The sequence below is a fragment of the Engystomops pustulosus genome, chromosome 5 (genome assembly GCF_040894005.1).
Source record: "Engystomops pustulosus chromosome 5, aEngPut4.maternal, whole genome shotgun sequence".
In the NCBI taxonomy this organism is placed as follows: Eukaryota; Metazoa; Chordata; class Amphibia; order Anura; family Leptodactylidae; genus Engystomops; species Engystomops pustulosus.
In genome coordinates this window covers 173,864,628-173,890,662 of record NC_092415.1, presented here as the reverse complement: position 1 = coordinate 173,890,662, position 26,035 = coordinate 173,864,628, and the positions used below count along the sequence as shown (strand labels likewise).

The window sequence follows — 26,035 nt, the reverse complement described above, 5'->3', positions numbered from 1 at the left end:
ATTCTAGCTGCTTCCAAATTATGTTGCTCTCTGTTGGACCTCTGGGTTTCAGGATTCAGTAGGGTTGAACCAGGGCCCACCGGAGGATCCTCTGGTACTCTGGTGGGCCAGTCCGACACTGGGCGCAGTCTCTGGTAGGTAGGAGAACCTATGTTCAGTTAGTGGCCAGACGGCCTCTGGTTCCTCCTGCATCTGCTTTAGTTTAGTTTTATCCCTGCTGCATAATAGAACCACAATCTGGTCTTCTCAGGACCAGCCTGGCAAGTTGAGGCGATGTTCACACATGACGTTTACATCGCATTTATATAAAAGCTGAGAACAGATTTGCCTAATAGCATTGCTGTTAACCCTTATGTTCACAAATTGCTGTGTTAGGTTACATGCACACTGACATACGCTCCCAAGGCAGCCGTGATGGAGAGACGACCCTTCCCCTCCCCAAAGCGATTCATTGCACACGGCCTGTAACACGCGGAAAGATAGGACTTGTTTACGGAGCTGTACGGTGCCTCACGTGTGCGCTCGCTCTGTCCGACCTTAATGTTGTGTGAATTTGGCCTTAATGTGATGTTAACCCACGATTGCATGCTATGAAACGCGTCAGCTATTATGGATGATTACACGGTCCCTTTTTTTTTCAATATGCACTGAATAAAAGAAGTTTTATCCAAGGTGCTGGAATCTGTTTTCTATTTGAAGGACATCTACCTGACTGTACATGTCCTTTTATTGCTGTTTACAATATAAACAGTTGTAACATAAGACTTTCTGAAAGAAAAAGGAAAAATCAAATCAAAGGGATTTACTTATTGGTTTGTTTTAGAGCTTATAATCGTAGAAATACTTTTAATGGATTTTATACAAAGATCTTGCAAAAAGAAAACATTATCGGCAGCCTCAATGTTTTTCAAAATGCCAACACTAGATGTCGCTATAATAATATCATGTCACTAGCAATTGCTGCTAATTTGGTGAAACCAAATGAGAGGTTACAGGTTCAGGTTTTTGCATATAATTTCAGATGTTGTTTCAGATGGTGTTACTCATTTTGAGGAACAGGACATCTCCTGGAAGTCCATGATAAAAAGAATGGCCGGACCTTTTACACATGATTATACATTATCAGAAAATTAGAGTTCAAGGTTAATAAAATCTGCATTGGATGGAGTGGATAGCACAGGGATACAAAATCTCTGCAAGTATTGCCAAGTACCTACCTTGTGGGTTGGGGGGGGGGGCTCTCAGTAGGTATTATTATGATTACTTGTTTTTTAGATATAGCCTTTTTTATATTGAAGATATAAGAATTATTTATAACAAAGAAAAAATGAAGACCACTGAGCACAGGACCTTAGGGAAGCCGCAGGTCAGCTGGTCATATGGGGTTTTAGTCTTATAAAATTAAAAAAAAAAAAAAAGATCTAAATGACAGAAAATATGGAAGCTCCTGGAATCTAAAACAATTGCAGTTTAAAAGTTCTCATGTTGACTTTAATAAGGCTCTGCTTTCATTCAGGGGTTTATATAGTGGGTTGAAAAGGGAACCACATGTTTGGGTTTTTCCATCTGTGATTTTTAACCGAATCTGCAATGGAAGCTCTAGATCGAGTGCCAGGCAGAGATGTGAGCTTGGCCCTAGGTGGCAAGAAAAATTTCTGTGTTTCTCCAAAAATAAGACGGAGGGGCACATGTATCATAAGTCTGGCTTAGGCATAACCAGTGATAATCAGCCATATACTTCTGCCTTACAGCAGTACACTCTCTGCTGTCATGTCCTCTCTCTTCTTAAAACTTAATCTTTTTAAGAAGGAACTTCTTATCTTTCCACCATCTACTAAGTGACCCAAACCTGACCTCTCCATCTCGGTCTGTGGGATCACTATAGCACCGAGGCAGCAGGCCCGCTGTTTTGAGGTTGTGCTGGACTCTGACCTCTCCTTTGCACTGCAAATTTAAAGGGCACCTACCACCACAAATCTACCTATAAAGGTAGATTGGGTGGTAGGTGGATCAATGGGACGTGAGGATAGCCCTTTTAAGGGCTAATCCTCACGTCCCCACACTTTTTTGATAACTTTTATTACACATATATTCAAATTTACTTATGCGGCTACTGGGGCGTGGAGTAGCCGCATCTGAGGCTACTCCACGCCCCGGTAGCCACTTTACCCCTCCTACTCACCCATCTTCGACGCGCAGCTCGGCGTAGCTGCGCGCCCTCGTCCGACGATCCTGCCGTCTGCGCATGCGCAGAAAAGCAGGCCCGCGCCTGTTTCGGAGCAGTGACCGCGCAGGCGCGGGTCTGCTCTTCTGCGCATGCGCAGACGGCAGGATCGCCAGACGAGGGCACGCAGCTACGCGGAGCTGCGCGCCGAAGATGGGTGAGTAGGAGGGGTAAAGTGGCTACCGGGGCGTGGAGTAGCCGCCTCGTGTAACCTCAGATGCGGCTACTCCACGCCCCAGTAGCCGCATAAGTAAATTTGAATATATGTGTAATAAAAGTTATCAAAAAAGTGTGGGGACGTGAGGATTAGCCCTTAAAAGGGCTATCCTCACGTCCCATTGATCCACCTACCACCCAATCTACCTTTATAGGTAGATTTGTGGTGGTAAGTTTCCTTTAAAGGGAGCCTGTCATCGGAAATTGGCCTAATAAACCACTAGCAGTATGTTGTCAAGCAGCTGAGCAGCTTCTAGATGATGTTTCTTTCATGACCCAGTCTGGTGGCATCATCCAGAAAATCAACTCTGAAGTGAGACATTAATTGGTGAAGTCAAGGAGATGGAGAGTTTAATACTGAAGTCAAGCTCTCCCTGTATTATAACACCCCGTTCACTGTAATTATTGATTCTGCGTCCAGGAATATCATTGATCAGATCTTCTGAAGTCCAGCGCATGATGTCAATTACATGGGAGGAGGTGTTCAGAGGATTTTGGTGTTAAACTTTCCGCCTCCCTGACTTTATACATATCATTTACATTTAACTTCAATGTTGATTTTCTGTATGATGTACCGCGCTGGGTCATGGAGGAAAAATGACCTGGAAGCTGTTCAGCTGTTTGGCAACATACTGGTAGTGCTTTATTAGGCCAATTTCTGATCACAGGTTCCCTATAATCTCTTGCTTAGTCATAGCGCATGCATCTCCGAAACATCTCTAGAATCTGCCCATTTCTGACAATTGAAAATGCTAAAATTGCTAGACTTATTCACTCTCGACTAGACTACTGTAACTCCCTACTAATCGGTCTTCCACTCCCTAAACTCTCTCCTCTCCAATCTTTTCTTAATGCAGCAGCCAGGCTCGTCTTCCAGACCAAACGCTACACGGATGCCTCCAGTCTGAGCCAATCACTGCACTGGCTACCTGTCTTCTTCCGTATTCAGTTTAAAATAATAACCCTCATCCACAAAGCTCTGAATAATGCTGCACCTCCCTATCTCTCATCACGGTCTATCACCCAACCCGTGTTCTTCGATCTGCCAGTTATATTAATCTCTACCCTAATTCGAACCTCTCATGCATGTCTCCAAGACTTCTCCCGAGCTGCACCTATTCTCTGGAATGACCTTCCCCGGACTATCAGACTAATACCCAACTGGCTGCTCTCCCTTTACTAATCCATCCTATGTCCTCCTCCCATCTGTTATCCGGCAAACAGCAGATATATGCCAAGCTCCAGACTTCTCTGCAGTCTTTTTCACCTGCTGATGGCTGGTTCAAGCAGCAGCATTTTTATTTATTACGGTAAATTATGTTATTCCATTCCCTTATAAATAATGTCTGGACCTTTATACAATCTCTTATAGCTCTGGTGCCACCACTCAACCTCATAGACTGTAAGCTCTTGTGCCACCACTCAACCTCATAGACTGTAAGCTCTTGTGTCATCCCCCTCATCCTCATAGACTGTAAAGTCTTCTGTCACCCACGTCATCCTCATAGACTGTAAGCTCTTGTGTCCCCCCCCCCCTCATCCTCATAGACTGTAAGCTCTTGTGTCACCCCTCATCCTCATAGACTGTAAGCTCTTGTATCACCCCCTCATCCTCATAGACTGTAAGCTCTTGTGTCACACCCTCATCCTCATAGACTGTAAGCTCTTGTATCACCCCCTCATCCTCATAGACTGTAAGCTCTTGTATCACCCCCTCATCCTCATAGACTGTAAGCTCTTGTGTCACACCCTCATCCTCATAGTCTGTAAGCTCTTGTGAGCAGGGCCCTCACTCCTATTGTCCCATATGACTGTTTGTACTGTGTAATGTAATATTATATTTGTATATGTCCCCTATGATTTGTAAAGCGCTGCAGAATTTGATGGCGCTATATAAATAAAGCCGTAGGCGCAAAAAAAGTAGCAAACTAGCACATAGTCCAAAAATGTCTTCATTTAAAATTACAAGAAATTTATACAGAAAATCTGCCCCAATGCGCCTGCAGTGGACTGTCCCATGTATAATTGATTGCTTTAGTCTGGTATTTCATGCAGTGTCATAAAAGTATACAAATAGTGTCATGCTGATCTATCATTCCTGGTCATTGTATTGGTATTTTAAGCATTTTGTCACAGTGTTAGCAGTCAAAATATTTGGCATGGGTGTGACCACAGCTCAGGCCTCTCTTGATGTCACTATTCATCCTATAGGAGGGGATAACTTGTCACCAAAATGGATTGAATGAAGTCAATTACCTGACAATTTGTAGATCTGAAGTTCACAAACAAACAAGTTTGACACTTTGCAAAGAGCAACAGAAAAGAAGTCTCTGACCCAAATCTTAGCTCCCTGGGTGGTTCCCCTATAAGTTCCCCTGTAACCAATGCAGAGGTCCTGCTATAAGGTAGAAGTTCCCAACCTATTTTTTGTGCATCACCATCATATATGTAAGATGGTATTTTATGAACTGATCCCTAACTAGAGAGCAAGAAGGTGCCTAATATAGTCATGTATGTGGGCTCTTATACTTCTAAAATGTACCCAAAAATAACTACTGTACTATAGAACTGCACCAGGTAAAATATGGTGTATATCAGTAGACCACTGGGTTTAAGATGTCAGGGGTGTGTTGGTACATGCTTGACTTCCAGGTTCCAGTTGGTTACCGTAAGTTTACTTGTTTAGAAGGCCATGGTCATATTAACTTGGTTTGTTGTCACCCCCTGGAATATCCCTGTGCTCTATGTATCTTCATCTGAACTAAAAGGAACATGGAAATGTTAGGATATGACTAATAAAAGTTGCCCTGTATTGTATTATATATCCATCATACTCTGCCCCCTATGCTTTATACTGTATGCTATGCTCCTATGCTGTCCTGTGCTATAGTCATTCATTGCCCTGTATGCTATGCTCCTCATACATTGCCCTGTCTCCTATGTTGTCCTATACATTATACTGTCTTAGGCTACATGCTCACGGCAGCGTGGGGAGAGGAGGAGGTGAGCGCCGCTCATCCCCGCCCCTCTATACAGGAAGTTATGGCGCATGGCGCCGTAATATGGGAAAAGATAGGACTTGTACTATCTTTTCCCGGGCTACGGAGCAGTACGGTGCCGCACAGGGCCTTGAAGTGTATGGGGGACGTATATAGGCGGTATATACGTCGGCTGTATATATACGTCCCCCATACATGTGTGTGAATGCAGCCTTATACAGTATGCTATGCTCCTCCCTGTACTTTACCCTATGCCCCTCATACACTGCCCTGTATTGTACTCTATGTAATTACAACTAAAACCCACATAATTAAGGACTAGTGCCAACATGGCAATCTAAGCAATCACTTATTGCTTCCTGCTCTGTCCTGCTTTAAATCATATGGACGTCCAATACAGTGGAAAGGAGGAGGAGAAATGTAAGCAATCATTGTAGCTTTCCTCCAGGGTCTCCTGAACAAAAAGAATTGGCGGACCCAGAGCAGCATCTCTATCATCCGGCCCTGTCCACAGCTTCCCACTCCTCCTGTAGTCAAAGACCGCTCAGGATATGTTGCTTAAAGGAAACCTACCACCATGGATCTACCTATTTGCCCTTTTTAGGACTAATTCTTTTGTGGCCCATAACTTTTATAAATTTTAATCTTCCAATAATCAAATTTTCTAAAGAGGCTACTGGGGCGTGGAGTACCTGGAGCTAAGGCTACACGGCGCGGCTACTCCATGCCCCAGTAGCACCTTGCGTTCCACCTACCCTGACATCTTCAGTGCGCAGCTCCTGGTAGCTCATCTGAGAAGCTGGGTTCTGCACATGCGCAGTAGCCCTGCGTTGCGCATGCATAGGACCCAGCTTCACAGATGTGTGATGTTACCAGGAGCTGCACGCTGAAGATATCGGGATAAAAGGAACGCAAGAGGCTACTGGGGCATGGAGTAGCCGCAACGTGTAGCCTCAGCTCCTGGTACTCCACGCCCCAGTAGCCTCTTTAGAAAATTTGAATATTGGGAAAATTAATATCTATAAAAGGCCACAAAAGAATTAGCCCTAAAAGGGGCTATACGACTCTACAAGAGAGGAACCTGCCAATGGATCTACCTTGATAGGTAAATCCGTGGTGGTAGGTTTCCTTTCAAAATAGCATTGAGTGTGGCATGTCCTGGACTACCTGGTGATACCCTGAACTGTACCCTATCCTCATACACTGCTGTGTACTGTACCCTATGATCCTCATACACTGCTGTGTACTGTACCCTATGATCCTCATACACTGCTGTGTACTGTACCCTATGATCCTCATACACTGCTGTGTACTGTACCCTATGATCCTCATACACTGCTGTGTACGGTACCCTATGATCCAAAAAGTAGGTTGAAGCAGCACTCCAATGGGTAGTGAAGAAAGATAAATTTATTCCACCATTGATGCGACGTTTCGCCTTATCATTAAAGGCATTCTCAAGCATCTCAAATAGCATTGAGTGTGGAGTGTGGCATGTCCTGGACTACCTGGTGATACCCCATACTGCCCTGTACTGTACTCTATACAGCCCTGAACTGTACCCTATCCTCATACACTGCTGTGTACGGTACCCTATCCTCATACACTGCTGTGTACGGTACCCTATGATCATACACTGCTGTGTACTGTAGCCTATGCTCATACACTGCTGTGTACGGTACCCTATGATCCTCATACACTGCTGTGTACGGTACCCTATGATCCTCATACACTGCTGTGTACTGTACCCTATGATCCTCATACACTGCTGTGTACTGTACCCTATGATCCTCATACACTGCTGTGTACGGTACCCTATGATCCTCATACACTGCCGTGTACTGTACCCTATGATCCTCATACACTGCTGTGTACTGTACCCTATGATCCTCATACACTGCTGTGTACTGTACCCTATGATCCTCATACACTGCTGTGTACTGTACCCTATGATCCTCATACACTGCTGTGTACTGTACCCTATGATCCTCATACACTGCTGTGTACGGTACCCTATGATCCTCATACACTGCTGTGTACGGTACCCTATGATCATACACTGCCCTGTACTGTACCCTATGATCATACACTGCCCTGTACTGTACCCTATGATCCTCATACACTGCCGTGTACTGTACCCTATGATCATACACTGCCGTGTACTGTACCCTATGCTCATACACTGCCGTGTACTGTACCCCCTGCCTCTCAGCTATCCCCTATAGGTCCCTTATATACTATCCTGTTCTGTATCACTTACCCCTCACACACTGCCATCTACCACCCACACACGTCCGTGTCCCGTGCCTGTACTTGACATTCTCCCAGCACCAGTCTCTCTTGTCGGTTGCCCGCACCGGTTATTTTCCTGTTTCCCTGCACTTTTGTGCTGTTTCCTTCTCCTGCCGCCCCCTCCCCGTCACCTCCTCCCGCCGCACTCCCCACACACCCCTCCCGCCTCCTCCGCTATGGACTCTCCCGTCTCCGCTTAGGCTCCTGCTAGTAGTCAGTCACCGGGGTGAGGGGATCTCCGGGCAGCGGCGGGGGAGCTCATGCAGTGGGGGTCAGTATGCAGTGTCTCGGCAGAAGACCCATCCGGACCAAGTCCCAGGAGCAGATCCTTGAGGAGACCAGCCGGAGAGTGACCCAGATCAACAGCAGCCGGCTGGGTAGGAGCCTCCCGCACTGATAGCTCTCTTACTATCAAGGGTTTGGGTTGTGTTATGGCGGGGTGTCCACCTGAGAGACCCGGGAATTACAGGGCTGCCAATTCTTCCAAGTAGTCTTCACAGTTTCCAGTGTGTGTCTCTCCAGCTGTTTCTAAACTACAACTCCCAGCATGCTTCACCAGCGGCAAGATCGGGGGGCATGCTGGGAATTGTAGTTCTACAAGCACAAAGTGTGTTATCTCTGTGACATCCAGTGACCACACAGGAGGGAGCACCCTGACCCTACACTAGTGTCTGGTAGTGCTGACACCTGACAGGGAGAAAGGTCTAAGAAGCCCCTGGCATAGGTTACCCCTAAATACCGTCCAGGTGGTGGCCCCAGGCACAGTAGTAGATTATGGGAGGAGGTTGTGTGAATGTCCTGCTCCCCATTCACTTCCAAGGAAGTGTCACATCTGTCAGTCTTGGCATAGAAGCAATGAGCCATTAATGGGGGAGATTATGTGTCTGAGGTAAAACTGTTCTAAAACCAATCAGAGCTCAGCTTTCAGTTAATAAACTGCTCTGGGAAAATTAAAGCTGAGCTGTGATTGGCTGCCACGGACATCTAGAAAGGTTCTGTTCTCAGACATTTGTGATAAATCTACCCCAATTAATTTTGTACTGGGTACATGTTAGGTCCTGGATGTACATAGAGGTAACACAGAACTTTGCCAGTGCTCTACCAGTCTATAATGGCCCATACATTGGGCACTGTGCAGCAAGGGTAGCCTTCAGTGCAGCTTTGTTTCTGTACTTAAGATAATCTTTCCCTAATCTTGCAAGAAGTGACTTGTTTTTCGGGTCCCAAATAATGGGGCCTCATCTGCCATGTGCCGTAATATTGGTGTCGTCTTATTTGGCAGAGAAGGCAATGGGCAAATCAGGACAAGGGGGAACTTGCTATGGCCACACCAAAAACTTGAAAACCTTTTCGATCTTGCACTATATGTTTTTGACTTGTAGTCTAGTTACATTGCGTCCATATTGCATGTGTATTTGTCATTATTTTACATAGAAAGTAACCGAGACAATTTCAATAGAGCAGTCAACATGGTCACACTGTGTAAGAAGGCTTGAAAACACCCGAAATGGGTGACATTGCCCTCCCATGGGGCAGTAATCAATCAAATAGTCTCCAATAGTATCTCTCCTATCCCCCAGCCGCCTCCTCATATTGTCTTCTGCATATGGTATATGGGCTAATTCTACTCTGAATGTCACAATATTTGATGTTTAGTAGGAATGTTTTGATGTGGTTTTTACATAATGTTGTCACAGATGAATTATGTATCAGATGAATTAGTCACCGCTATTTGTGTTTCTTGGAAAGTTTTTTTTTTTTTTTTTTTAAAGAGAAATTGCTTTTTTATTATTATTTTAGGATATTTCTGGTAACTTCTACCATGGAAGTCTGAAGTTCTGTGTGATAACAGTATTTTTTGGGATCCCATCTGCTTCAAATAATGTTTTTTCGATGCTATATCTGCCTTTTTGGAAAAGGGGTATTACAACACATGGGGGCATTTATTATCTTTTGCAAAAATTTACTAATGCATATTTTTAGCTGCACTGCTTCTTGATCTTTAGGGGTAGGCGGAGGTTTTTAATTTTTAAATCGAAAACCGTATTGTTAAATGTGGGCAAATCTTTACCATATTTTCTGGGAATTATATAAAAACACACAGTCCTTTAATCCAGCACTATTTTACGTGTCTGTGGGAGTTGTGTTTTTGTGCTAATCTGTACTTTGGTACAGGTCCTTCATATATATTATAAGTGTCCCCAAAAATATAGTCTAGGCCTTTGTCCCCAACCTGCTTGTGAAATCAAAGCTGACCTGGGAATTAACTAGAAGGAGCTGGTATTCTGTGTGGTGGATGTCTTCGAGACCAGTTCCTCCAATTATTTGCTGTAGTCTGGAAACTAGGAAGTATTCAGCTCCTATGTAGGTACCATGGGGGAATGCACTTGTTTAGGGGTCCCGGTCCCGGGTGTCTAGAGCAGTGGACTGATACTTTATTCAGGATTTAGGAAAACTTTTGGTCCCCCATTATACCGGTAACTAGAGGACCGAGCATCGGGATGCGCAGGAATTTGACACTTATTCTGTATCTTGTGTCTGTGAATACACTCTCTAAATGCACAGGGCAAGCAAATAAGGGGACACCTAATGATCTTGGAAATGTAGCTTTACTTCATCACACACCATCATGAGTGCTAAACTGAGAGTGGAAGAGGTTAGTGAATCCACAGTCACCCTGCATATACAGGCGGTCCCCTACTTAAGAACACTCGACTTACATACGACCCCTAGTTACAAACGGACCTCTGGATGTTGGTAATTTACTGTACTTTAGCCTTAGGCTACAATGATCAGCTATAACAGTTATCACAGGTGTCTGTAATTAAGCTTTATTGTTAATATTGATTCTTATGACACACAAATCCAATTGTCACAGAGACCAAAAAAATTCTGACTGGGGTTATAATGATAAAATATACAGTTCCGACTTACATACAAATTCAACTTTAATTCAACTGTAGGTTTGTTCCTATCTTGTATGTAACCCGGGGACTGCCTGTATAATACATGATAGTAACTCCTATTTTTACTGCCGAAACTGAGACATCTGGACTTTACGTTGCATTTCAATGAAAAGGAAATCTACCATCATAATAAACCCTAGATCCAGGCACCAAGGTAATCTTCTTATATTTGTTATCTATAGCCTCTTCCTTCTCAAATAAATTTGTGTGCTTGCAGAGCCTCTCAGTGCTGTAGCTTCACATGCTGTTACAATGAGGAGAGGAGGTCTCTCCTCCCCTTGCACTTCCTACTGCTGCTAGATTACACAGGCAGAGGGAGGAGGGAGAGAGCAGGGGGTCGAGTGAACACTAAGGAACTCTGGTAATGGCCTCAAGGGCGCTTCAGGCTTATTAGAATCATTTTAAAAGTTGACCTTAGAATGAAGGAGGCCATGGATAACAAATATGAGAAGATTACCACAGTCATGGTAAAGGAAATAAAAAAATGGGACTAGCAAAATGTTGGTATGATATAAAGTGTGTGCCCTCCAGATGGTCAATAAAGAAGCATAAAGTTATATCAGACTACAGGCAGTCCCCGGGTTACATACAAGATAGGGTCTGTAGGTTTGTTCTTAAGTTGAGTTTGTATGTAAGTCAGAACTGTATAGTTTATCATTGTAATCCCAGCCAGAACTTTTTTGGTCTCTGTGACAATTGGATTTTAAAAATGTTGTGTTGTCATAAGAACCAGGATTAACACTAAAGCTTCATTCCAGACACTTGTGATAACTGTTACAGCTGATCATTGTAGCCTAGGACTAAAGTACAATAAATTACCAATATCCAGAGGTCCGTTTCTAACTAGGGGTTGTATGTAAGTCGAGTGTTCTTAAGTAGGGGACTGCCTGTATCGGACTTCTCATACTGTCAGATGATGAGTCACAGGACACCATAGCATCTGCACACCCAGGCCCCTGTAAAAGGATCCCTGTCCCCTTGATTCTCGCCCCATAAATAGTGTCAGGTTACTTAACCACTCAGACCAGATTTTTTTTTTTTTTAAAGAATTTTTTATGTAAAGAATTTTGTAGAATGGTATGAATGTATTAATTTTAGCCCCTGACCTAGAATAAGGGACTTGACATTTCCATAAGTTTGTGTGCACAAAATAAGAAGCGGAAAAAAATTATGTGCGTTTAAAAAACTCACTGCCTGATGCACACAACGTAAAAACGTCCACTGCAAGTTTTTTTTTTTTTTTTTTTTTTGGGGCATGTAAAAAATGGCCCCATTGACATAAGAAATATGGCCATGTATATGGTCACTGTATTTTTTGCCACCACATGAACTGGCTGTCAGAGCGTAATGTAAGAGTAGAACATGTCTTATTTTTGCTGTATGGTCTCTCCGGTCTATGGCTACATTCACACGAACACGGTGCAACGGAGAGGAGGGGGTGAGTGCTGCTCACCTCCGCCCCTCTCCACAGAGATACATGGTGCTGTAATACGGGGAAAGATGGGACATGTCCTATCTTTTCCCCACAAACGGAACGCTACAGTATCGCACCATACCGCTCCGTGCACCCATTGCCGGCCTATGGAGGACGTATACAGGCAGTCCCTCGGTTACGTACAAGATAGGTTCTGTAGGTTTGTTCTTAAGTTGAATTTGTATGTAAGTCGGAACTGTATACTTTATAATTGTAACTCCAGCCAATTTTTTTTTGGTCTCTGTGACAATTGGATTTTGGATCTGTTGGATTATCATCAGAACCAGGATTAACTATAAAGCTTCATTACAGACACCTCTGATAACTGTTATAGCTGTTTATTGTAGCCTAGGGCTAAAGTACAGTAAATCCACTGGTCCGTTTGTAACTAGGGGTCTCTGGTAAGTCGGGTGTTCTTAAGTAGGGGACCACCTGTATATGGCTGCAAGGTTGTGGCCGTATATACATCCCCCAACGGTCGTGTGAATGTAGCCTATGGGAGTCTAAAAAAAAAAAAAAACCTAGTACGGTTGTGTGCATGAAGCCTTGGATTCACGTTGACTTGTGTATTGTGTAACTGTTGCGCATGCTTTTGCTTTTTGTCTCTGTTTTGCTTCCATCTTGCCACTGCGACCAAAAGCTAAAACTAAAGGTTTAATGTTTGTTAGAAAACCTAACACCTGGTTTCTCAGCCTCAACGGTGAATTAAAAAAAAACAACCTGTCATCCTTCTTTTTTTTTGCAGATCCTTAGTCTTTTTATTGTCTTTTCCGCATTTGCGGAAAAGTAGGACAGGTTTAAAATTTTATTTCCCCGGACAACAAAGGGGCGGGGGAGGGGGGGTTACCGAATGTAGAAGGTCGTATATAAAAATGGTGATTGGTACCTGGAAAACCCCAGTAATGAAATGGTTTGGTAGCACAAGTCTGGAGGAGATTAGTGAAGGGCTTGTCAGGGATTCTCTACTGTAAGAGCAGTGAGACTATGGCACTCTCTGCCGCAGGAGCTCGTTATGGTCAGGGGCGGACTGGCCATTAGACCCACCGGGAGAAATCCCGGTGGGCCGACTCTTTTGGGGCCGGTCCGGGGCCGGTCTGACACTGGTGGGGCCGGTGAAGGAAAAAAAAAAAACATGAACTTACCCTGAAGACCGTAGGAACTGGAGGCCGGGCGCAGCGCTGCAGGGACTTCCCCCTGCTGTGCTTGTGTTCTATGATGCCTGTGTCATGTGACACACATCGTAACTTCCCCCGCGCGGGCCGGCATCTCTTCCAGCTAAGTTTGAAGGCAACGAGCACTGTTGTGAGCTGCATGCAGACAGCTCACAGAGACCACACAGACCCCCCCCCCACGCGATCGCCCCCCCCCCGCGATCGCCCCCCCCCGCGATCGCCCCCCCGCCCACGATCGCCCCCCCCCCTCGATCGCCCCCCCCCCTCGTGATCAAACCCCCCCCCTCCCCCTGATAGCCCCCCCCTCCCCCTGAAAGCCCCCCCCCCTCTTCCCTGGATCTCAAGAAGAAGCCTTCTCTAAGTGCAGGAAGAAGACCAGCTTTGACAATGAGAAAAGAGCTTACAGGGTAAGTGCCTGTATACATGGGACTGTATGGCTGGTGGGTATGTTACATGGGACTGTATGGCTGGTGGGTATGTTACATGGGACTGTTTGGCTGGTGGGTATGTTACATGGGACTGTATGGCTGGTGGGTATGTTACATGGGACCGTGTGGCTGGTGGGTATGTTGCATGGGACTGTATGGCTGGTGGGTATGTTGCATGGGACTGTATGGCTGGTGGGTATGTTGCATGGGACTGTATGGCTGGTGGGTATGTTGCATGGGACTGTTTGGCTGGTGGGTATGTTACATGGGACTGTATGGCTGGTGGGTATGTTACATGGGACTGTGTGGCTGGTGGGTATGTTACATGGGACTGTGTGGCTGGTGGGTATGTTACATGGGACTGTGTGGCTGGTGGGTATGTTACATGGGACTGTGTGGCTGGTGGGTATGTTGCATGGGACCGTGTGGCTGGTGGGTATGTTGCATGGGACCGTGTGGCTGGTGGGTATGTTGCATGGGACCGTGTGGCTGGTGGGTATGTTGCATGGGACCGTGTGGCTGGTGGGTATGTTGCATGGGACCGTGTGGCTGGTGGGTATGTTGCATGGGACCGTGTGGCTGGTGGGTATGTTGCATGGGACCGCGTGGCTGGTGGGTATGTTGCATGGGACCGCGTGGCTGGTGGGTATGTTGCATGGGACCGCGTGGCTGGTGGGTATGTTGCATGGGACCGCGTGGCTGGTGGGTATGTTGCATGGGACCGCGTGGCTGGTGGGTATGTTGCATGGGACCGCGTGGCTGGTGGGTATGTTGCATGGGACCGCGTGGCTGGTGGGTATGTTGCATGGGACCGCGTGGCTGGTGGGTATGTTGCATGGGACCGCGTGGCTGGTGGGTATGATGCACGGGACCGCGTGTCTGGTGGGTATGTTGCACGGGACCGCGTGTCTGGTGGGTATGTTGCACGGGACCGCGTGGCTGGTGGGTATGTTGCACGGGACCGCGTGGCTGGTGGGTATGTTGCACGGGACCGCGTGGCTGGTGGGTATGTTGCACGGGACCGCGTGGCTGGTGGGTATGTTGCACGGGACCGCGTGGCTGGTGGGTATGTTGCACGGGACCGCGTGGCTGGTGGGTATGTTGCACGGGACCGCGTGGCTGGTGGGTATGTTGCACGGGACCGCGTGGCTGGTGGGTATGTTGCATGGGACCGCGTGGCTGGTGGGTATGTTGCATGGGACCGCGTGGCTGGTGGGTATGTTGCATGGGACCGCGTGGCTGGTGGGTATGTTGCATGGGACCGCGTGGCTGGTGGGTATGTTGCATGGGACCGCGTGGCTGGTGGGTATGTTGCATGGGACCGCGTGGCTGGTGGGTATGTTGCATGGGACCGCGTGGCTGGTGGGTATGTTGCATGGGACCGCGTGGCTGGTGGGTATGTTGCATGGGACCGCGTGGCTGGTGGGTATGTTGCATGGGACCGCGTGGCTGGTGGGTATGTTGCATGGGACCGCGTGGCTGGTGGGTATGTTGCATGGGACCGCGTGGCTGGTGGGTATGTTGCATGGGACCGCGTGGCTGGTGGGTATGTTGCATGGGACCGCGTGGCTGGTGGGTATGTTGCATGGGACCGTGTGGCTGGTGGGTATGTTGCATGGGACCGTGTGGCTGGTGGGTATGTTGCATGGGACCGTGTGGCTGGTGGGTATGTTGCATGGGACCGTGTGGCTGGTGGGTATGTTGCATGGGACCGTGTGGCTGGTGGGTATGTTGCATGGGACCGTGTGGCTGGTGGGTATGTTGCATGGGACCGTGTGGCTGGTGGGTATGTTGCATGGGACCGTGTGGCTGGTGGGTATGTTGCATGGGACCGTGTGGCTGGTGGGTATGTTGCATGGGACCGTGTGGCTGGTGGGTATGTTGCATGGGACCGTGTGGCTGGTGGGTATGTTGCATGGGACCGTGTGGCTGGTGGGTATGTTGCATGGGACCGTGTGGCTGGTGGGTATGTTGCATGGGACCGTGTGGCTGGTGGGTATGTTGCATGGGACCGTGTGGCTGGTGGGTATGTTGCATGGGACCGTGTGGCTGGTGGGTATGTTGCATGGGACCGTGTGGCTGGTGGGTATGTTGCATGGGACCGTGTGGCTGGTGGGTATGTTGCATGGGACCGTGTGGCTGGTGGGTATGTTGCATGGGACCGTGTGGCTGGTGGGTATGTTGCATGGGACCGTGTGGCTGGTGGGTATGTTGCATGGGACCGTGTGGCTGGTGGGTATGTTGCATGGGACCGTGTGGCTGGTGGGTATGTTGCATGGGACCGTGTGGCTGGTGGGTATGTTGCATGGGACCGTGTGGCTGGTGGGTATGTTGCATGGGACCGTGTGGCTGGTGGGTATGTTGCATGGGACCGTGTGGCTGGTGGGTATGTTGCATGGGACCGTGTGGCTGGTGGGTATGTTGCATGGGACCGTGTGGCTGGTGGGTATGTTGCATGGGACCGTGTGGCTGGTGGGTATGTTGCATGGGACCGTGTGGCTGGTGGGTATGTTGCATGGGACCGTGTGGCTGGTGGGTATGTTGCATGGGACCGTGTGGCTGGTGGGTATGTTGCATGGGACCGTGTGGCTGGTGGGTATGTTGCATGGGACCGTGTGGCTGGTGGGTATGTTGCATGGGACCGTGTGGCTGGTGGGTATGTTGCATGGGACCGTGTGGCTGGTGGGTATGTTGCATGGGACCGTGTGGCTGGTGGGTATGTTGCATGGGACCGTGTGGCTGGTGGGTATGTTGCATGGGACCGTGTGGCTGGTGGGTATGTTGCATGGGACCGTGTGGCTGGTGGGTATGTTGCATGGGACCGTGTGGCTGGTGGGTATGTTGCATGGGACCGTGTGGCTGGTGGGTATGTTGCATGGGACCGTGTGGCTGGTGGGTATGTTGCATGGGACCGTGTGGCTGGTGGGTATGTTGCATGGGACCGTGTGGCTGGTGGGTATGTTGCATGGGACCGTGTGGCTGGTGGGTATGTTGCATGGGACCGTGTGGCTGGTGGGTATGTTGCATGGGACCGTGTGGCTGGTGGGTATGTTGCATGGGACCGTGTGGCTGGTGGGTATGTTGCATGGGACCGTGTGGCTGGTGGGTATGTTGCATGGGACCGTGTGGCTGGTGGGTATGTTGCATGGGACCGTGTGGCTGGTGGGTATGTTGCATGGGACCGTGTGGCTGGTGGGTATGTTGCATGGGACCGTGTGGCTGGTGGGTATGTTGCATGGGACCGTGTGGCTGGTGGGTATGTTGCATGGGACCGTGTGGCTGGTGGGTATGTTGCATGGGACCGTGTGGCTGGTGGGTATGTTGCATGGGACCGTGTGGCTGGTGGGTATGTTGCATGGGACCGTGTGGCTGGTGGGTATGTTGCATGGGACCGTGTGGCTGGTGGGTATGTTGCATGGGACCGTGTGGCTGGTGGGTATGTTGCATGGGACCGTGTGGCTGGTGGGTATGTTGCATGGGACCGTGTGGCTGGTGGGTATGTTGCATGGGACCGTGTGGCTGGTGGGTATGTTGCATGGGACCGTGTGGCTGGTGGGTATGTTGCATGGGACCGTGTGGCTGGTGGGTATGTTGCATGGGACCGTGTGGCTGGTGGGTATGTTGCATGGGACCGTGTGGCTGGTGTGGCTGCGGTGGATGTTACATGGGACCGCGTGGCTGGTGCAGCTGCGGTGGATGTTACATGGGACTGCGTGGCTGGTGCAGGCTGAAGTATATGTTACATGGGACTGCGTGGCTGGTGTGGCTGAGGTGTATGTTACATGGGTTACTGGGGGCGAGGGGGCTGTATGTAGCTGTGTTGTATAGTAGTTTATAGTTTAGAATAGTTATATTCCTGTACATAGGAGCAGTATTATAGTGGTTATATTCCTGTACATAGGGGGCAGTATTATAGTGGTTATATTCCTGTACATAGGGGGCAGTATTATAGTAGTTATATTTCTGTACATAGGGGGCAGTATTATAGTAGTTATATTCCTGTACATAGGGGGCAGTATTATAGTAGTTATATTCCTGTACATAGGGGGCAGTATTATAGTAGTTATATTCTTGTACATAGGGGGCAGTATTATAGTAGTTATATTCCCATATATAGGGGCAGTATTATAGTAGTTATATTCTTGTACATAGGGGGCAGTATTATAGTAGTTATATTCTTGTACATAGGGGACGGTAATATAGCAGTTATATTCCTGTACATAGGGGGCAGTATTATAGTAGTTATATTCTTGTACATAGGGGGCAGTATTATAGTAGTTATATTCTTGTACATAGGGGCAGTATTATAGTAGTTATATTCCCATATATAGGGGCAGTATTATAGTAGTTATATTCTTGTACATAGGGGGCAGTATTATAGTAGTTATATTCTTGTACATAGGGGGCAGTATTATAGTAGTTATATTCTTGTACATAGGGGGCAGTATTATAGTAGTTATATTCTTGTACATAGGGGGCAGTATTATAGTAGTTATATTCTTGTACATAGGGGACGGTAATATAGTAGTTATATTCTTGTACATAGGGGGCAGTATTATAGTAGTTATATTCCTGTACATAGGGGGCAGTATTATAGTAGTTATATTCTTGTACATAGGGGGCAGTATTATAGTAGTTATATTCCCATATATAGGGGCAGTATTATAGTAGTTATATTCTTGTACATAGGGGCAGTATTATAGTAGTTATATTCTTGTACATAGGGGGAAGTATTATAGTAGTTATATTCTTGTACATAGGGGGCAGTATTATAGTAGTTATATTCCTGTACATAGGGGGCAGTATTATAGTAGTTATATTCTTGTACATAGGGGGCAGTATTATAGTAGTTATATTCCCATATATAGGGGCAGTATTATAGTAGTTATATTCTTGTACATAGGGGGCAGTAATGTAATGGTTGTATTCTTGTACATAGGGGGCAGTATTATAGTAGTTATATTCCTGTACATAGGGGGCAGTATTATAGTAGTTATATTCTTGTACATAGGGGACGGTAATATAGTAGTTTAGACCTTCTATAAACAGTTTGTATGCAGTTTAGTAACTCCACCCACATCACATGGCCACGCCTACTTGTTTTGACCCCACCCACAGAATGGGGCCACTTTAACAGTTTTTTCCAGGGCCACTTTAAATTCCCAGTCCGCCCCTGGTTATGGTGGATACTTTGTCCATGTTCTAGAGAGGCCTGGATGACTTTCTGGGGAGCTAAAAAATCACAGGTTATGGGAACATATTGTTACTTTGATGTTGATTGGAGAAGTTATTCTGACGGCCTTATTGGTTTGAAAAAATTCTCTTATTTGGGCCATTTGGCATCAGCCTTGTAGCCTCTGGGCCAACACTTTACGTCATTTATCTTGTAGGTGTAATTCCCTGCTAGTAAGGTGTAGTAGTCTCCAGCTGTCATACCAATAGCAGAATCGTCCTACACACTGTGGAATCTCGGTACAAGCCGTGACACATCCCATGGCTGGAGAAAGGGGGTTGTCCGGCACTGTGAGAGGGTTGGGGAAGGTTGAATTTTTTTAGTTATTTTACAGCATTGTGAGCTATTCTTAAGGGTGCGTCCACATGTTCAGTTTTTCAGCTGAAGTTTTTGATGTCCAAACCATGAGTGGAGTTAATAAATAGTAAGAATACTGTCTCTCAATGATAAGTCCTCACCCGGTATGATCCACACCTTATTTTGGCTTCCAAAACTGCATCTGAAAAACTGAATGTGTGAATGCTCCCTAACACAAAAAAACCCCCCAAAAAAAACCTAAACCCGATCACCCTAGTGTCCTGCCATGACAACATTGACTCTGTTTAATCATCATTGAGAAGTTGTCTATGATAAGTACTTGGTGCTAGTATCAGACACAAGTGGCGCTTTTTCCTAAAAACGAAGCCTGCTCTCCTAATCTCCTGCACACGCACATGGTCCTAGCAGACTCTCTACTGGTTATGGATCCACAGGCTTCGCCATATAAGGATCTGTAAATCACAGTTAAATCTGTGAAGCATTTAAATTCCTTAGAGGCTTCAGATAAAAGTCAATTTTTTTTGTTAACATTTTGTTGAAAATAGAAGGTTTTTGATGGGAAAAACCATCTTAAAGGAAATCTACCATCAAAATCGGGCATGTTACACCAGGGACACTGAGGGTGATGTCACACATGGCGTTTTTAGGACGCTTTTGGGCCATTTTTAGTTAGTGAGTTTTCAGATCATAAAAAAACGCATCCGTTTTTTAAAAATGCATGCAGTTTTTGTCCAGTTTTCTGAATTTGTGCAATTAAAAATGTCCCAAAAACAGCCTAAAAACGCCATAGCTCCAGGATCTGAGATTGCAGTAATCTATTTTTTATCCATGCTGTAGTCTTTTTGTTATCTTTGGCCTCCTTCTTTCTAAAAATCAACTATTAACATTCTGCTAATGAGCCTGAAGGGCTCTGGTGGGTGCTTCCAGAGCCCCTCTGCTGTAGCTTCACAGGTTGTAACAATGAGCGGCACAATTATGCTAATGGTCCTAAAGGGCTCAGTAATGAAGCTCCATGCTCTGGTATCATAGGTTGCTTTACTATCTCAGCACTTTCCCCTCCCTCTACCATGTTAACTCTTTATACAGATTTTCACATCAGATTCTACTCCTCGCCATGTAGTGATGTACATGGGAATTTAGCAGTGGGCTCTCAACCCGGTTGGCGATGGATTTATTCATATCCTGTGGGGTCACAAGTAACAATGAGGTGTCTTTATACACAATGAGAAAATTTATAAGGGTCCCTCCGACCTCCTGCACTGAGCTGAGGAGGTGCTATCACTTAATTAATGTGACTGATTTAACTAATAGACAAATCGGGCAAAAGGTAATAATTCAAGGTATGTAGCCGAGGGGCTCCTGTCCATAATTAGGAGGACGGGGACTATCAAATTCCTTCTGTGTTGTGTTTCTTTTTTTTTCTTTTTTGGAAGCGCATGGCTAGACTAAATGCAATTATTTTAAATTAATCAATGCAATTTCCATTTTTTTTAATGGCCCAAGTGTCCATTCCGTAAAAAAAGTAAAATTTCTGTGATAGAGATTTTTTATCTAGGGCTTAAACCACCCTGATCAGTTGTGAAGGTGACTTTCAAATTAACTCTTTCATGGCTGCCCGGTACCGGGACGAGGGCACAAACCCAAGACACACCAGTCTCAGCGGCCTATATCAAATACAGAGTCAACAGGAAAAGGGGGCGTGACGAGGAGATAGAATACTGCAATGCTATTGGCCATAATTAATTTTACCAGGACATTCTCCGAAAAGGTTAACTATTCCTTCTCAGAGGCCTTGTTTATACTAATTGCCCTGAGAGGAAGACTCGGGCAAGCCAAAACATAAGATAAGCAGGTGCTAGAGCAGAAATCTAGGACAAGAGTGAAGGACACACTTGCCTCTCATTAAATGGCAAGGAGAAGCTGGCAGGCGAGCAAACGGGTTACATAAAAATGAAGTTTGAATCATGACATTAGCTGGACAGAGCTTGACCCCCGACATGACCCCCGGCTAATACTAAAATAGCCACTTGATCCAAAATGGCTGCTGTTTGGTTCTCTTGGTCCAAGATGGGCGCTGCAGAGGAATATATATCACTAACATCTGTAACTGATTCCTGTGATTTCGGTGATCAGTAGTCAGTGAAAAAATAAGACGCAACTCAGTGGATGGAGTCCAAATGTTGTTTGTATAAAATGGATACATCAATTTTTATAATGAACATGAAAATAACTGATGGCAGATGGAATTCATTAAAAATTGATGCTGACGTCTGTTTCAATGGCCAAGAATTGTCTGTCTTGGGAATTCAGTCACATCTGAATATCATCAGTACTTTATGGATATTATTGTAGAATTAAAGGGAACCTGTCATCAGAACTTTGCCTAATAAACAACTGGTAGTATGTAGTCAAGAAGCTAAACACCTTCCAGATCATGTTTCTTTCATGGCCTAGTGTGGTGGCATCATCCAGAAAGTCAACTTTGAAGTGAGATGTAAATTGGTTTTATGAAGTCTGGGAGGTGGAGAGTTTAGCACTGAAGTCAAGCTTTCCCTCTCTTAGAACACCCCATTTACTGTAATTGATGGTCCATTGTCCAGAGACGTCATTGATCAGATCTATTGAAGTCCAGTGAATGATGTCAATTACATGGGAAGAGGTGTTGGGAGGCAGGGAGAGCTTGACTTCAGTATTTAACTCTCGGCCTCACTGATTTTATACATCTATCTTACACCTCACTTCAAAGTAGATTTTCCGGATGATGCCACCAAGCTGGGCCATGATAGAAACATGATCTAGAAGCTGTTTGACTGCTTGACAACATACTGGTAGTGGTTTATTGTTTTTTTTTCAAAATTATGTACCTGTGCCTGAGGGGCTCCTGGCTTCATAGCTGTTGATTGAGCCCAGAGCCCCTCTGGCTCTTATGCACAAAATTTAAAACATTTTTCTTTTTTTGTAAAAACCAGGGCATAAGAAGCTAAAAGAAGAGAGGATCCTGCCAGAGGGATCATACACTAGTATGTCAGTGTGCTTGGTTTACAGTCCTTCATCCTGGTGATAGATGTCCTTTAAAGGATATTTATAACAAGATTAGAGTGTAGAGTGTCCTAAATAGGCTGTTCGTTATCTCTAGGGGATGGGGGGGGGATGTGTTTTGCATATATTTTGGCGTTTTTATTGCCAAATTAAAAACTTTGTAATAGTGCCGGAGGCGCTCGGGCAGACCTCGTCCAAACGCTCCTCAGCTTCCCCGGCCTTTAATATATTCCCGCCCCCCGCTGCAAGCCCCCTCCTGCCACTGTCCGGCCTATAACCTCTGAGGGCCGCGTCGTGCAGAGAGCTCTCTCTGTATTCCCCATGATTTTAAGGATACAATGAAAATAACCTGTACTTGAAGGGGGCACTGGACCTGATCTGACATAGTCCAGTGCCCCCTTCAATAATATCAGAAAGGATTGATCTATTACTCTACATGTATAGAGCTGGGTGCACCGTGTCCTGTCTGTTTTGGGTTACTGCAGCTCAGCTCTTATTCATTTAATTTCCTCCATAACTTTTTGCAATAGTACGAGGCGATGCATATGTCCTCTTGTTACCTGATATTGTTATGATAATGAAGTCAACTAATACTATGCTCCAAGTATAAATTCTTTGAAACGGGTAACATACAAATTCATTATCCAGGAGTGAATATATTATGTGAATTTCAGATATCACGAGTCTCTTACATTTCATTTTTGTAATGACACCTATGACCCTTTGCACATGTCCTGGTAGCCACACCTAATACCTTCCTTGTTTTTGTTACTGAACACTATAGAGCTAGAAATAAAAGCTCTGTTATGGTTAGGTTGAGCCCCCTGAATTTTGAGAATTTCAGGATTTTGTACCTAATAATGAAGGTATGGTGAGTGGATCTGCCAGAAGTTAACTATTGGAATAGCTCAATGAGGGGATTTAGCATGGCTATTTTTTTTTTTTACTACAACTTAAAATTGATATCTGGATTGTGTATGGATGCTTAAAGTTGTAGTGAAAAAAAAAATGATTTTAATACACAGCTTTTATTTTCAATTGTAACTTTAATGGAAACCTACCATGAGGAATCTACTATCAGAAGTAGATCTGTTGGTAGGTTTCTCCAGCCTCTGCCCTAATCTGTAATTTACTAATCCTGGAACCTAATCTAACTTGTTAAAAACTTTATTTTTCAAACATGTAAATGAACTGCAGAGGCTACTGGGGCGTGTACTATCTTGGCTGGGCACTGGGAGCTAAGGCTAGTACACGCCCCAGTAGCCTCTGCAGTTAGTTTACATATTACAAAAATAAAGTTTTTAACAAATTAGATTAGGATCCAGGATTATTAAATTACAGATTAGGGCAGAGGCAGGAGGAGGAATCCGCCATCACATCTACTTCTACTAGTAGATTGCTCATGGTAGGTTTCCTTTAAGAGTGGATATCTCCGGTTCTATGAAGCATCCATATACAATCTTACTATCATATTAAACAGTAGAATCTCCCCTTTAATTTGACACCAGGGTTCAGGAGATAAAGGCGTATAAAATGTGCGCCCCCCAGCCAGTCAGCTGAAGGCAAAATGTAGAAGAAGCTGCAGGATAGAATTTGCTTACAGTTTTCAGAATTGCAGAAGTACATGCACCCTCTGCATCTGTAGCTGAACTTAGGGACAGGGTGCTGGAATGATGATGTACAAGTTTATAACAACATATTTTGGTAAAAATGTATTCAGTTTTACTACATATGCTTTTCCAGGTTAAAGTTTTTCTAATCCTTTTTTTTACATTTCTAGTCATATTTTTTTTTCTTTATAAAATTATCCAATAAATATATAATTAATAAAACTAAGTAAAATTGTTTTGATATGTAAAGATTTTCCAGAGCTATCGTCATGTAAAGAAACACATAAACAGAACTGCAAAACAACTGACCTGGACATTCAGGCATCAATGACTACCGATCACGAAGGGGTTAATCGTTAGAATAGGTCCTCGATATCAGATTGTTGGGGATCTAACACACGAAGTCCCCACTGATCAGTCAAATCAGATCACAGGTTTGAGAATGGGTCAGGGAGCTGACATTTGTCTGTGTGGTGGTTTAACTAAGTCACTGCAGCTTGGCTTCCATTCACATCACTGGGAGCCGATGTGCAGTAACTTTGTCTGACCACTGCACATGAAGTGGAGCTGTCTGCTTCCTGTTCTATTCTTTCTTTATTAGCTGCTGAGAACAGGTAAACTATTGGTGGTGATCCACCGGCTAGCACACTCCTCTGATATTGAGGACCTATTGCCATGTTATCAGTATTTTTAGCCTGAAAAATGTCTTTAAATGTCTTAACCATTGCATTTGCCATTCTCATGACTGGTGAGGGTCCCAGGGGCCGGACCCCCACTAATTATCATGGTAATCCTTAGCCACAGGATAGGGGACAACCAGTAATACTTCTATGTCTGTTATGGTCCATCTATATAAAACTACTACAATCCTTCTTATATTGAATCCTTGATCCTATGGCATATTTCTTTTTTTTCAGGATTACAAGATGACGAGGATCTGAAGTTTCTTCTCCAGGGAAGTCCATTGTCTAAGATTAAATCAGCCTCCTGGAAAAAGCCCCGATTTTACAAGTTACAGGAGGACTGCAAGACTGTATGGCATGACTCGAAAAAGATTTTGAGGTCTCCAGAATCACAAATGTGTGAGTAGATCACAACAAATTTAAAGGGATTTTCTGCTGGAATAAAAGTATTACTTGCCTCATTGACCCCCTCCAGTGCTTCCTGCTGGTCTTCCCGGCCCGATCTTGACCTGCTGGTCACACAGTATATTTGTCTTGTCTTTACCCTAAAACATTCTGGCTGAATAAGGGAAACTGGTAAAAAGTCCTAAGCTATACAACTGGTTTCGAGTTTCTGTTCGTGGTTTTATCATATTTGAATACAAGATTAGGGCTGGAAAGGACGCAGAACCCTGATTGACCTCATTGTGAATCGTGGGGGGGGGGGGGGGGGGTTAGGTGCCACAATGTCCATGTGAACAGAGCCTAAGACTAGGACCACCAGGATAATGCCCTTGTTTTTACAAAAAAAGGGATTTAAAAATTATGCAAATAAACCTGAGGGGTCTTAGGCATAACAAGGGCATAAGTAGCTAAAATAAGAACGGTTCCTTACAGAGGTGGCACACACCAGCATGTAAGTGTGCTTGGTTAACCTTTATTTTTGGTGGTATATTTCCTTTAACATCACTGACAGAGAGGTTGTTAGAGATTGATATATATTATTTTTCCTTACTGGTCCCAGGTGGTAAAAAATAAGAACTTATACCTACCGTGGTCCTACTCCTGGCCTCAGTTGGTATACAGAGGGTCAGCGGTGACGTCAGAGGCTCCCCTTACCCATTACAAACCCCAGATAAAGGCTGTAGTTTGTAGACACTATCCATGTGATCTTACAGCTAAGCTTGTGTCTGCCAACAGAATTTGGTGGTGACTTGAGGCATTGCGCTGGATCGGATGTAAAGACCAATGTAAGTGTAAGATCTTTTTTTTTTCCCACCACCTGGCGACAATGATAAAAACATTGTGTTATCCCGTCTGTGGCAGAGTGAAATAATTGACAAAATTGTTGCCCAAAAAGACACTACTGACTAAAACTATGGCATCCGTGTTTTTTTTTTGT

At 45.4% G+C, this 26,035-nt stretch overlaps 1 protein-coding gene and 1 long non-coding RNA gene across 4 annotated transcripts in view; one reads left to right on the top strand and one right to left on the bottom strand.

The window, feature by feature from the left end:
• PLCD1 (phospholipase C delta 1) overlaps nt 1-26,035 on the top strand; it is a 78,697-nt gene that overhangs the window by 20,826 nt on the left and 31,836 nt on the right. For 2 of the 3 annotated variants that reach the window (XM_072153841.1, XM_072153842.1), the window contains exon 2: nt 24,889-25,053. In XM_072153841.1, the coding sequence (XP_072009942.1) occupies nt 24,889-25,053 (165 nt within the window). Of the gene's footprint in view, nt 1-7,761; nt 8,109-24,888; nt 25,054-26,035 lie in introns of those variants that run through there. The other variant, XM_072153840.1, reaches the window with a different exon arrangement.
• Nucleotides 4,377-7,836, bottom strand: LOC140133542 (uncharacterized). The gene is made up of 2 exons (XR_011855920.1): nt 7,700-7,836; nt 4,377-5,201 (listed from the first exon to the last, which is right to left on the bottom strand). It is a non-coding gene; the product is annotated as an uncharacterized lncRNA (long non-coding RNA).